We start from the raw sequence: 14667 nt of genomic DNA, 5'->3' as shown, positions 1-14667 counted from the left end.
AAATCCACGAAACAAACTTGTATAGCCCGATCAACTATGGAATCCGAGTTCATAGCTTTAGACAAAGCTGGTGAGGAAGCCGAGTGGCTTAAGAATTTCCTCGAGGACATTCCATGTTGGTCTAAACCTGTGCCTCTGGTGATGATTCACTGCGATAGCCAAGCCGCTATTGGAAGGGTGAATAATGGCTTGTACAACGGGAAGTCTCGACACATTCGTCGACGACATAACACCGTGAGACATTTGATCACAACAGGGGTGATTACAATTGACTATGTGAAGTCAATTGATAATCTAGCGGAGTTGTTCGATTACATGATCATATAGTTTTACCAAAGACACTTACTGGTAACTTGCAACGATGAGTCTTCCTGAAGTGCAAAGACTAGGTTCAATTGGAGTCATCACGTCCACTTAAGAAAAAATTAGAACTTCAACGGTTTTTAGCTGTACTCAGAGATTGAGAAATTCCTTCTAGGAAGAGCTTGTCAGTCGAAATTAATTGCAAAAATGAGGGTATGAATGAATCGAATGTAGATTTCCATGATAGGCTGACAATAATATTATCTAAATTAATAGTCTAATTGAAAAGCTTCGGGTATCACTAGATGACAACTCCAATATAATAAGACATAAAATGATTGGTCACAAGTGCATTTGAAAAAGAAGAAAGACAAACAATTGTCATTTGATCAAAGAAAATCAAGGGAATTAACTCATAGAGATAGAGAAGGCAACCGGAGCAAACTGGTTAAGGAGAAGGCAAATTGCTCGCCTCAAACTTGGAGCTGCAGAAAAACGTGAAGCAGTAAACAATAATTGTATTGGAATTGAGAAGAAAGGATTGCTCATATAACATTAAAGAGCTTGTCATGTTCGAAGACACAAAATGTCAACTAGTCATCTTGGTAGAATATATTATCCTTGAATTTGGAGGTAGGAACTCCTAGAATGAAGATATTGCTTTTACACATGATGAGTCAAGAAGAACAATAGTCAATCAAGGTGGTCTAAAAACATGAGAGCAAGCTCACCATAATTAAACTGAAAGTGAGGCACAACATGGACATCGAAAAGAGAAAATAGAGGCATATTACTTTGTAAACATGAGTCATTTAAGGTCTTAGTCGGACAAGAAGGCTCCAAATTCATGAGAATCTAAGTAAGTTGTAGATTGAAATCATCATTACCATCTATAAGGGCGATACTCCCTCGTTTATCTCATTGGTGGAATGATATGGAATATGAATTATGGAAAACTTTGATCTCAAGTTGCATTCACTTAATGATCGTGTCAGATGACCATGAGTGAAAATTATTATTATTTGGCATTCCCAGCACATCATAACAGTCATTCTTGTAAAGCATTGTTACTTTTGATTTATTACACGAGTCTAGATTCATTAACTGGATTGTACTCAAATTCTCTTGATATTACATTGTTTAGTTGGACTAAGGGTACAATTCTTTGTTATTATTGGATTGTCCCAAAAGACAGTAGCTAACTCAGATTATTGACGTTGTTGGGACGTATAGAATAACGTTTGTTCCTTGCCATTTTCAAGAAATATTATTTTTTCTCAACTTAATTTTTTTCCTCACTACTAAATTCCATTCTGATCACATACTTTTTTTTCTATCGCTCGGAAAAGCAAGAAATGTTTATAATAGTTCTTCTAAGTTCGAGCTCATATTGTGTTCTAGAAGGAACACTTGACTTAAAAAACCTAAGTTCTTGGGAATTTTGATATCCCCATTCTTGCAACGTGATACACAAACTAACTCAAAAAGAGACGTCCTTTCAGAAAATTTTTAACTTTCGTTGAAGATGAACAATATTTCTTTCTCCAGTAATTTGTACAGAACTGATATACCTGCTTCTTTCATATTTCAATACTTTTTCCCAAAAGGAAAAGTTACTTCATTCATTCATACGGTCAAATTCTTTAGTCACTAAAGACATATCAACTCTTTATTTAAAGCTTCATACATTCAATTGTTTTACGAAGCTTCATACATTCAATTGTTCACGTAAAACAATTGAACGAGTTATCTCTACCTTTCAAACTTTTAAAACTTCTTGTTTGTATTTTACAAAAGAACAAGTTACCTTTTCCTCGTTGAGTGCTATAGGTGGAGTGCTGAGTTGGCTAATTAGATAGTCTAGTGGAACGAACCTACACTGATAGGTGAAAGGAGACTCTCGCATTCGGGAGCAAAAAGGAACTTTTCTGAAACCACATTGTTACTATCGCATTTGCTAAGGATAGCATAATATAGGGAATTATGAGTAAATGTATAAGAAGTGGGGAAAATAAATAGGGAAATTAAGATCAAACATTGGTTGCAACTCATGGCCATCAATTGGTGGTACTTAGAACTAGAAATACTCGATTATAAAGACTCGAGTAGTTGTTCGTATAAATTTCAATATATGAGTCTTGAAACAATATAGACTTGAAACTTTTAAAATGCAAAATAGAAGCAATTGAATGCAGTTCCATGAATGGAGACATTGGACCAAGAGTCTTAATATGACTGAATCAAATGTCTTTTCTTAGTAACACTTACTCTACCACTTCGTCGCTTAACATGTACATTTTGGAATATATGACTAGTATTTGATTAATTTGGTGAATTGAATGTGCTTTGGTATTATTATTGTATATTTACATGTTTGGTAATTATCATTTGATTGTATCTTGCACCAATAGGTGCTTTGGAGCAAGTTTAAAGTTTTTTATACGATGCATGTAATTTAAAGAAAAATAATTATAGAATTCACACCGAAAGTGGTGAGGAAAAGATTGTTGGCCTATTTCTCTAATTGTTTGCACCTCTTCTCATTCGGTTGATAATTTAAAATGCTTGAAAGTTTCAATGTTTTGGTGGTGGGCTAATGAAAGTGTTGGTGTTTCTAAAGAATGTTATCTACTTCACCCGTTCCATAAAAATAGAAACTTTGGGGATAACAAGAATTTTGATGCAAAATTGATAGTATGAGAGAGATGGAAAGAAAAAGTGATTGGAGTATTTTGTTAATAGAAAATGAGACCAACCTTATAAGAGAGAAAAAAATATGCCAAAAGTAGAATGTGGCTAATTTTGTGGGACACCCCAAGATGGAAAAGGAAGACTATTTTTATTGGACGAATATATTATCACAAAATCGCATACCCTTTTGTCAAATAGCTTAGCTTGATGCCTGACAAAATCTTTTCTTTGATATGCTCTGCCAACCTAAATGATCATTTAGGATTTCCAAATCTGTAAAATGATAGTTTGAATTAAATACACATGTTTGTCCTTTTGCCAAAGAAATTTGTGTTTGGTAAAAAAATATTTTGAGAGATTTGATTTTTCCTTGGGAACCATTAGTATCATTTAATTCACCTCTCAATTTGGACAACATTTAATGCCTTAAGATTTGTTGACATGCTATGAATATTTTTGAATCAATGCATATATTACCCTCTCAAGTAAATCTTGATAATAATCCTTTTTAGGATTTTATTGAAATTTTCAAATCTGGATATGATATTTTCTAGATACTTGTATTCTTTCAATAAATTTCTCTATTTCTCTTTCATGGAGAAAGACCATTTGGAAGACATTAGCAATGCCCGAAGACTTGGTATCTCATCTTTACTTGTAATAGATTATCATTTGATTGTCTTGTATCTATCAAACTTTCATATTAGTGAAGCGAACATTTTGGGATTATTCTTTCACAAATGGATATTCAAAACAATTTGTATTCAAATACGTTTCTCAAAACAAAAGAACACAACCATGTTTCTTACATAGCTTGTCTTGATTTTTATATAATCACAACTTAGTCTTTCTTTAACATCTTGTGATATCTCAAAGATTATAACATAAAATTCATGTATTCAACTCATGACATATGTCTTCCGAGTCTATAAAAGTTTTCAAAGGTCGGGTCATTACAGAAAACGAGGGATTAATTGTAGCCACTAGATATTAAGATTATATGGTCTAAAATAAGTTATTAGAGCATCAACAACGCGTCTCGCCCCCGTCTCGGTCGCGTCTCTTTCGAGACGAGACGGCAGCAAGACGCCGATGCAGCCCTTCGTCTCGTCCCGGTCTCGTCCCCTGTCTCGTCCCGGAGGGTGGGTTCACGAAACAGCTCGTCACGCGCCGGCTTGCGAGTGGGCGTCGTCATGCTGACGCAATAAACTATTTTTTTTTAAAATTTGATTTTAATAAAAAAAATTTAAAAATAAATACTTCTCTTTCATTCTCATTATACACACAAACACACATCTATTCTTCTCAAATCATTATCTTTCCTCTCAAATTTTCATGTCACCTCTCCAATTTTAATCTCAAAATGTCCGGCGACGGAAACTCTGGCGGCTATGACTTGAACACGTTTGGCGACTGTGGGGCATGTACAATGTCTTGGGTGCTTCCGGTTCCGGTTTGTCGACGCAGGCAGCGTACCAACCACCCTATTTTGACGTGGATGCATACTCTCGTCCCTCGTCCTGAGGTATGGTCAATCGCAGGGATTATCCCAAATTAGGTAGGATTTTCCGGCTGAACCCACTCCGGAAAGAGGACGAGGCGGTGGAAGCTCCGGGGGTCGCGCATTCGACGTCGTGGAGGAAGAGGAGGAGGAGATCGAGGAGGAGAGGATGTAGGTCGTCATCCATTCAGCCGCAAAGACACGATGACTCTATTCAACGCTTGGGTCAGCGTCTCGTACGATCTCATCGTCGGGAATCAACAAACCCGCAAGTGTTTTAGGGAAAAGGTCACCGATGCCTACAACGAGAACAAGCCAAAGGGCTCACGCCGCCGCACCATGAAGATGCACCGCAATCATTTTGACCGAGTCGACAGAGATGTCAAAAAATTTTGCGGAATCTACAAGAATGAAGCGGCGAATTACCAAAGCGGAGTCAGTGGAGCCGACATTCTGAGAGTGGCTTTGCGAGTCTTTTTTGACGACAACAGCAAAGAATTCAAACATGTTGATGTTTGGGAGGCGGTCAAAGACGTTGAAAGGTGGGCTGGCGGTGTCCAGTCCAGCACGGGCTCGAGCTCGAAACGCACGAAACACACGGCGAGTGGCCAATACTCGTCTAGTGAGGGCGGGTCAGGCAATGGGTCACAGGAGGTTGAGGGCACGGCCACCGATGCAGGGGGCTCCTCCAGTGGGCGCCGTCGACCAAGGCGGCGAAGGCAGCTAGAGAGAGGAAGGGCCGAGGTGAATCAAGCCATGCGGGCTCGGTCTCGAGCTCGAACACCCTATTGTCCATGTATTTGACCGCCACGATGGCTGACACTTCCCGCATGACGCCTCCCCAATATCAAGCTCATCTTGCCGGAATTGAGTATATGGCAAGACAAATTGATATTCCGCCTACAGGTGGCTTGATTGCACCGCCACCGCCTTCGGGGGATGATTCGCCGGCGGAAGTAGTTTTTATAATTTATATAATTTTTTTTTTAAATTATGTATTTTAATTTTTTTTCCACTTTTTTATTATGTGTTTTTATTCTTTTTCCACTTTTTTATTTTTTTAGGATTTTAAATTGTAATTTTATTTTATTTAATGAAGTGTGTTTTTATTAATTGAATTTGTTGGAAATAAAAATTTAAATGAAATTGAATGAATAGTTAAGGGATGAGATGGTTAAGAGATGGAGGGTTGCAGGTGTTGTCTCTTAGTTAAGAGATGAGATGAAAAGTACAGTGAGCCCATAAATAGTGAAGAGATAAGACGGTTAAGAGACGGATAAGAGACAGCGTTGCGGATGACCTTAGTTATTATTATTGATGTAAGTTATCATATGATTATATAGCTATATATAGGGATGCTTAAAATGTTAACTAGTACATTTTTGGTAATATCAACTACTTCCTCATTCCACTATAGCACCATAGTTGAGGCGTTTCTTTTTGCTCAAATATTAAGAAAAAAATATTTATTGTATTCAATGGAGAGAGAATTGTCTTTATCCATTAAGATAGTGGTAATATTTTAGTAGGACCCAATATATATCCATATAATGAGATAAATCAATGCATAACTAATTCTTAATGCATAACTAAAGACAAATCTCAACCATTTAATCAAAATATAGAAAGATGGGATTGAATGGATTTTGAAAATACCAAATTCACTATAATTACGTTTTGGTTCATTCTGTGTTTTTAAAACAGTGTTATAAACTAAACGTCTTTGTAGTGAACTAAATCCTAATTCCTCATTATAATAGCGCTTTGGTTTAACTTGGTGTTTTCAAATCCATATTATAAATTAAAACGCTCTTATAGTGAACTTCGTGTTTTAATCCTATTTGACATTTTTTATAATAAAAAGTTGACATTAGTATATTTAAATTTTGCTAGTCCACTCTATAGTTCCATCCATATTAGGTACTCGTTATCCACTAAAATCACAAGGCTTATTATATTGGCACTTCAACTTAATTAGTATTGGAAAAGAGAAGTTAATGCACAACTAAGAGCATCTCCAATGGCGGACGTCCGGTCGGACATTGCGACGGGCGACCGGGACGTCCGCCATTGTGGCGTTTAGGGTCGGATACGGACGTTCCGTGAGGACGTCGGGTGTCCTCGGACGTCGGCGCGACGGGCGGGCGGACGTCCGCCATTGTGGCGTCCAGTCGGACGTCCCGTTTTTAAAATTTTTTTTAAAACTCTATATATACAGCTCGTCGAATTTTATTTCATTCGCACCACTTGTGTTAACAAGTTAGTCTCTCTACATCTCTAATTTCAAGTATATCTAGAATGTCTAGTGAAAGTGATAGCGAGAATGAGTTGGAGGTCGCTGTTGATACGGGTGCAGGTCCAAGTCACGGCGTGGCCACCGCGAATGTGAATATGGGGGTACCTCATGGAGAGGTCGCGCGGCTGCGTGCATTTGCCGACATGCGGCAAACAGATGCCCATGTTCGACTTCAGCAGGATATCATCGAAGAGGTTTGGACTCGGAGGGGTTGACGTGATAATGTATGAGGTTTTTTTTATTAGTATGCAATTTTTTTTTTTCGAATCATGTATGTTTTTTCCGATGAAGTTGTTAATTTTTCCGATGAAGTTGTTAATTTTTCCCGTAATTTTTTCGAATAATGTATGAGGTTTGAACTCGGAGGGGTTGACGTCAAATTTTATTTCCGTAAATGTAAATTGTTTTATTTGTAAATGTATGATTTTTTTTATTGCGGGATGTCCTAGTGGGAAGGGCAATGGGAAGGGCGGACATAGGAGAGGATGTCCTAGTGACGTGGCAGTGGGATGGGAAGTCCTAGTGACGTGGCAGGAGGTGTTTTTGGTATGTTCTAGTGGATGTCCTAGTGGGATGTCCGCCCACTGGAGATGCTCTAAGAAACACTAATTTCCATCAAATCAGTACATGATGGAATAAACTAGCTTTGCAGCTAACCTCTAATGAAAAACGGCCACAAGGATCAGTCGAATATTCAAGAGACAGTGCAGAAGAAGCACATAAAAATGATAAAAACCAACACCATTATTCACTTAATCATACAACAAAGACTTGATGACTACATGAACTTGCAAATACCAGTGTTGTTAATTGCAGTCATCACTCCAAATTTGAGTGAGTAGGCAAAACAACAGCGTCTGCAAATGACACTGAACCATTATTGGAGGCTCCATCAATTTTCAAGATTCTAGTAACCATGTTATATATCTGCACATTCTCAAAAGATGGCACTTTCCTCCCCCTCGCAAATCGCGGCCCATGAGCAATGAATATAGTCCTCATCGAGAAGAATGCATTGTCGTATCCGTGAGCTCCACCACATTCCTGCCCACTTGATCTCGTCTGCTTCACCGTGAACCCCTCCCCGACCAATCCCACTATAGGCGGAATCCTATAACTATCCGAGTAATGCAGCCTACTAGGCAAGTCCTCCTTGAGATAAACTCTCAAGAACTCACCATTCCCCACTCTACCCGACTCCAACCCCTCGTTCATTTTAGCAACAATATCGCTCGTGGAGTAGCCAGGAGGCGGGCGGATTGACAGCAGCGGAGTGTAAGACTGCACCCATTCTTTCGGGATTTTAACCCATTCAGCAAGATCATCTAAAGCTATGACTCTTTTGTCACAAGTGCCAGCCATACCATGATCACCTAGCAAGATTATATTCACATCCTGAAAAACTCCTCTTTCCTCCATTCCACGAATCAATCTCCCCATCAATGCATCAATCTCAACAACAGCATTAGTAATCCGGACATCATCAGGGCCGTACTGGTGGCCCTGATGATCAGGATCCTCGAAATACAAGGTCATAAACGAGGGAATTTGATCACTAGGCAAATCGAAGTAGCTAAGAACTGTATCAACTCTTTCTTCAAATGGAACAGATTCATTGTAAGGCATACAGTAATTGCTAGGGCAATTCCAAGACCCCTTGTGTACCTCAGAGCCGGGCCAGAAATAGGTGGAGGCTTTCAATCCGTGATTCGAGACGGTCTCCCAGAGGGGCTCGCCCAGCCACCACTTCGGCTCGTGGCTGCCCATATTGAAAACCTGGCCGTCGATTGGATCGGTGAAATAATTGTTGATGATGCCGTGGTAGGGAGGGTACAATCCGGTGACGATGGAGTAGTGATTGGGGAAAGTTAGGGTTGGGAAGACCGGAATTAGGCCGAGCTCGGCTGCGGTGCCGTTGCGGATGAGGCGATTGATGTTGGGGAGATCGGTTTTGAATTGGTAGCCGAAGCGGAAGCCGTCGGAGGAGATGATTAGGACGACGGGGTGTTTGAGCTTGGAGAGGGGCCGGGAGGAGAGGGCCTCGGTGGAATGGGGGCTGGGAGATGAAGAGGAAGAGAAGAAAAGGAAGGAGAATGCCGCGGCGGCGGAGAGAGCGACGGCGGTGGTGATGGCGAGGGAGATGAATACGAGTGTTGAAGCGGCGGTTTTCCTGGGGCCGGCGGTGGATAGGAGGGCAGAGGATTCTTGATGGGAAGCCATTGGTGTGGAATTAAGAAAGGTGAGAGATTATTGAGGAGATTTAAGGGAGTGTGAGATGGCTAATCAACAGTTGGGGTCAATGGCCGCCAGGAAGAGAAGGGTAGGTAGGGGACACTACTAAAAGCATCCACGACCCTGCTCTTGCCAACGAATACGGTTGTGGGCCCAACCCCACTTTTTCTGCCTGCTCTTACGCAAGAGCACAGCACCCACAGTCGTACTCTTCCGCAAGGACGAGCACAAGGGTCCCACCATTCTATTATTCAATTTAAATAAAAACATTTTCATAATATTAAAATTCATTAAAAAAAAACTGAAATAATATTACAAATTACAAATAAAATAAAAATTACATAATTAAAATCCTAAAAAATAAAAATTACATAATTAAAATCCTAAAAATTAAAAATTACATACTTAAACTCCTACAAATTAAAAATTACATAATTAAACTCCTAAAAATTAAAAATTACATAATTAAAGGCTAAAAATACCCCCGTGGAAGACTATTCATCCGGCGGCACTACCCCTGATTGTTTTTGGAGACCCAATATCATGGCCTCATGCGATCGAAGTTGCGCGGGGGTCATAGTTGACCTATCATCGGCCATATTGAGTTGGGCAAAAATCACCCACAACAAGTTGGTGGGGGTGGAGGTGGCGCATAGGGAACGGGAACGGGAACGGCAGCGGGTTCGGGAGCATCGCCGGATGGAGTCGCGGCGCGACGGCGGTTGGCCGCCGCCTTCTTCCTTCCTTGCGGTAGGCGTCGGGGCTACCTAAGTTAGCTCCGACAAGTTGGCTAGCCACGTCTTCGGAGCCGGCGTCGGATAGGGATACCGACCTTGACCGTTTGGAGGAGCCGCTAGAGGAGGATGTTACGCCTCCCCTATACTTCGGATGCCACCACGTCTCCTGCCAAATGTTGAGGTACTTGAACGGCTTGTAGTTCATGGATTGGTAGGTCGACAAGGCGAACTGATGATGTCGACCTCGCTCCGACCGCTCTTCCTGGAGGTAATACCCCTGGAACTTTTGGATTTCTTCGTTGGCTCTGTATATGGTGTTGCGCACCATACTCTCGTTGCGCTCGATTGTTCCCGCCGACCGATTTTCATTGTACCGGCGACAGATGCGACACCAATAATGATCGCCGGATTGGTTCGTGCCAACCTCCGGATCTTCGGAGATTGACAAGAACGCCTTGAACAATTGCTCCATCTCTGCCGGAGTATACGGTGTGTGGACACCGCGAATAGGAGGAGTCGGAGTTTGGGAGGGGCCGCTCGACCTCGCTCTAGGATCGGGTGTCCACCCGTATTGCCCTTCGAGGGCATCTTGGTCGTCGATCGGGTAAGGCCGGTAGCCACCCGGAACTCCCGAACTATGGGTTTGAGGAGGTGTCGAATATTCCGTTTCCGGACTAGGTAACGGTTGTGAACCGAACCAATCGGGGCTCAAACCGTGGGAGCCCGGGGGGTGATCGCCGTGGCCGGACATTGTTATGTTGTAGGAGTGGAAGAAAGATTGAGAGTGGAGATGAGAGAATGTAGATGAGAATGGAAATGAGAGAATGTAGATGAGAATTGTGTAGTGTGGTGTGAATTTTTGGGTGTGAAAGTGGGAGTATTTATAGATGAAAATGTGTATTTTTGGGGAAAAAATGAAAAAAAATTAAAAGTGGGTAGAAAACAAATATATATTTTTTGGGAAGTGGGAAAATATTTTTTTTTTATTTTTAATCGGTTTTTTTAATTGAAAACTGATTTTTTTTAAAAAAAAATTCAAAATTGGCTGCCACGTCACCTGCTCGCTGGCACGGACGTGCTCGATGCATCGAGCAGCGCCGTGCCAGCGGCGCGAGCGCAGCGGCGGACAGTGTCTCCGTGCCGCTGGCACAGACGGACGGACGCCGTCTTGCTCACCGTTGTGCATGCTCTAAAGAATAAAGATACTACTCCATCAACGACCCATTTATATTTATATTAAGGCCATCTGCAACGCGATCTTTTATCCGTCTCTTAATCGTCTCATCTCTTAACTATTCATGGGCCCCACTTTACTTTTCACTCCATCTCTGAACTAAGAGACATCACCTGCAACCCTCCATCTCTTATCCGTCTCTTAATAATCTCATCTCTTAACTATTCATTCAATTTCATTTTTTATTTTTATTTCCAACAAATTCAATTAATAAAAACACAATTCATTAAACAAAATAAAATAAAATTACAACTTCAAATTCTAAAAAATTTAAAAAACACATAATTAAAATCCTAAAAAAATATAAAAAATACATAATTTAATTTCTTCGGTGCACTCTACTGGTTGCCAAAGTTTGCCCAAATGTGCTCCATTAGATCATCTTGGAGTTGGGCGTGGGCAGTACAATCACGTGTCCTTGCCCGAATAGACAACCGATCTTGCATAGACGGATGCACTCCACTGCGAGGCGGATTACTTGCGGTATAGCTTCCCGGGGTTTCAGGGTCGAACCAATTTCCCGCCTCAGGTCCTTCGTCGGCGACAAGATTAGTTGTGCAAGATTATGCAAGTATACATGATGTCGACCATATTCTCCATAAACCACGTACGAGCCGGAGCTTTGATAATGTTGAAGCGAGCTTGGAGAACCCCGAACGCTCTCTCCACATCCTTGCAAGTAGCCTCTTGCTTCTGCTAAAAAAGAACATGTTTTTCGTTCACCGGCCTGTTGAGCGTCTTCACGAAGGTTGGCCAGTTTGGATAGATGCCGTCGGCAAGATAGTACCCCATTTTATAATGCCAGTTGTTAGCGATGAAGTTGATGGCCGACGCTTTACCATTCAAAACTTCGGTGAAGAGGTCGGATTGGTTGAGCACGTTGACGTCGTTGTTCGATCCCAGGACCCCGAAATATGCATGCCAAATCCATAGCCAGTAGTCGGCAACGACCTCGAGTATAACGACAATGTCGTTGTTAATTTGATTTTTAAAAAAAATCGGATTTTAATTAAAAAATCTGATTAAAAATAAAAAAAAATATTTTCCCACTTCCCAAAAAATTATATCCGTTTTCTACACACTTTTAATTTATTTTTCAAATTTTTTCTCCAAAAATACACATTTTCATCTATAAATACCCACTTCCAAAATTCACACCACACTACACAATTCTCATCTAAATTCTCTCATTTCTATTATTACAATTCTCAATCTTTCTTACACTCACAACAAAAAAAATGTCCGGCTCCGGCGATCACCTCTCCGGCTCCCACGGTTGGAACCCCAATTGGTTCGGTTTACAACCATTTCCTAGTCCGGAAATGGAATATTCGGCCCCTCCTCAAACCCAAGGATCGCAAGTTCCGGGTGGCTACCGGCTCCCGAACCCGCTCCCGCTCCCTATGTGCCACCTCAACCCCCCACCAACTCGCTGTGGGGGATTTTGACCCAACTCAATTTGGCCGATAGGTCAACTATGACTCCTGAGCAACTTCGATCGCATGTGGCGATGATACGGGGTCTCCAAAGAACATTGGGGGTAGAGCCGGATGAATAGTCATCCAGGGGGTAATTTTTAATTTTTAGTTGTTTAATTATGTAATTTTTAATTTTTAGGATTTTAATTATGTAATTTTTAATTTTTAGTATTTTAATTATGTAATTTTTATTTTTTTTGTAATTTGTAATATTATTCCAGGTATTTTTAATGCATTTTAATTTTGTGGAAATGTTTTTATTTAAATTGAATAATAGAATGGTGGGACCCTTGAGTTTGTCCTTGCGGAAGAGCACAAATGTGGGTGTTGTGCTCTTGCCTAAGAGCAGGGAGTAAAAGTGGGACTGGGCCTACATTCGTGCTCGTTGGCAAGAGCACGGATGTGGATGCTCTCGTTAGTCATGACCGTAAGAGAATGAAAAAGAAAGAAAACAAAATATGATTTGATTTGATACAACAATTTTTTAGGATTTGAAAATATTTAAGACATTTATCGGAACGAACTTACAAATTGAGTTGAGATAATATTTTTTTTAATTTGGCTAATATGTCTAGAATTTTCCCAATCAATTTAAGTTTTTTGTGAGTTGAGATAATATTTGTTAATTTGGCTAATATGTATAGATTCTTCCCAATCATTTTGTGTACTAATATAATTGCAAAATTATATACTTCTTCGGATTCATAACAATGGAGAGCATTGACGAGGTATCCCAAGGCAACAATTATAGTCTCACTTCTTCTCGCTCTCGGTGCTCGAAGCAATCACGGAATCAAGCTTCGCTCTTTCGTTCTCTCTCCTTATGATCGCCGCTATAGGTTTATCACTCTGCATGTTTTTCTTCTATTGCTTTTCTTATGTTTTAAATCGTGATATGATGTGATTACATTTCTGTTTATTTTTAGTTTTACTACTAGTTTGTAATTTTTTCTTTAATCAATAATTTTATGTTACTGTAAAATTAATGGATATTCTTCCAATTTTAGGATTCTTGTTATGTCATAATATCTAGAATTGACTGCTTTGATATTGTTTATTTTTTTATTAAACGGTGCATATTGTTGATTGTTTTAGTACCTCTGTTTTGGTCAAAATTAAATTGCTACTCTCTGTCTCACAAGTTTATTATATTTCACTGACTCATTCTCAGTAACATTTTATTATAAAATTACTCCATTCATTTCTTGTTAATAGAGACATTTCTTGTAGGCATGGACAGTGGCGGACGCATGAATAAATTTTGGCAGGAGCTTCACTAAAAAATCTTGGCAGGGGACACACACATTATATATATATATATATAGATGTATTCATTTCCTTTTTGTATCTTTTGTTCTTTGTTCTTTTTATTCTCAGCCCCACGATTTTGTCATCCGACGGTTAGATTGGTGACACGTTTCATTTAATAATTATGCAGATTTTCAGTTGAATAATGCACACCGACTAATAATGCACCATTATAGTGTAATAATGCAGATATTCAATTGAATAATGCACACCGACTAATAATGAACCATTACAGTGTAATAATGCAGATCATCTGGACCGTTGATGAATGAGATCTAACGGCTCATATTAGAAGAATAAAGGATCTAAGGGATGAATAGGAGAATAACGCTCCCATATATATATATATATATATATATATATATATATATATATATATATATATAGGGTTGCGTTAAAGATAGAACCATTCCTAAGTGTAGAACCTAGAACTCTACATATTTTATTCATTGGATGAGGAAAAAATGACGGTCAAGATTAAAAATCATACATATTAGACTATGTTTTCACGACATTCCGGACTCAACATGTGAAAAAACTCACATGTTGATGGAAGAATGAATGAAACGAAGAAGAGTCCATGCATGCTTTATTTTTTCACTTATCTGCATTCACCCATTAATAATAGTTTTGGTTGTAATGGGAAGTTGTTGTGCAAATCAACACCATTGGATTAAAAGATCTAACGACCTCCGTTTGGCATTTGTTCTACGTTTAAGAATGGTTCTACGTTTAAGAATGGTTCTATCTTGATCACAATCCTATATATATATATATATATATATATATATTATAAAAAAAAAATAATAAAAATTCTAAAAATAAATAAATATCTAATACATAAAATTAATCCAAAACAAGTTTGACAAAAAGAATAATACAGTTTG

The 14667-nt window shown here is 39.4% G+C and overlaps 1 protein-coding gene across 1 annotated transcript; it reads right to left on the bottom strand.

Moving 5' to 3' along the window:
• Window positions 1–7517: 7517 nt before the first annotated feature.
• LOC121748759 (ectonucleotide pyrophosphatase/phosphodiesterase family member 3-like) lies at window positions 7518–9091 on the bottom strand. The gene has a single exon (XM_042143258.1). It carries the CDS (start codon window positions 9009–9011, stop codon window positions 7611–7613), a length of 1401 nt encoding a protein of 466 aa, XP_041999192.1. The 5' UTR covers window positions 9012–9091; the 3' UTR covers window positions 7518–7610.
• Window positions 9092–14667: the final 5576 nt, after the last annotated feature.

This window comes from Salvia splendens, chromosome 9, assembly GCF_004379255.2.
Source record: "Salvia splendens isolate huo1 chromosome 9, SspV2, whole genome shotgun sequence".
NCBI lineage: Eukaryota > Viridiplantae > Streptophyta > Magnoliopsida > Lamiales > Lamiaceae > Salvia > Salvia splendens.
Note: the sequence above shows the minus strand (reverse complement) of the source record. Positions and strands in the feature narration are given on the sequence as shown.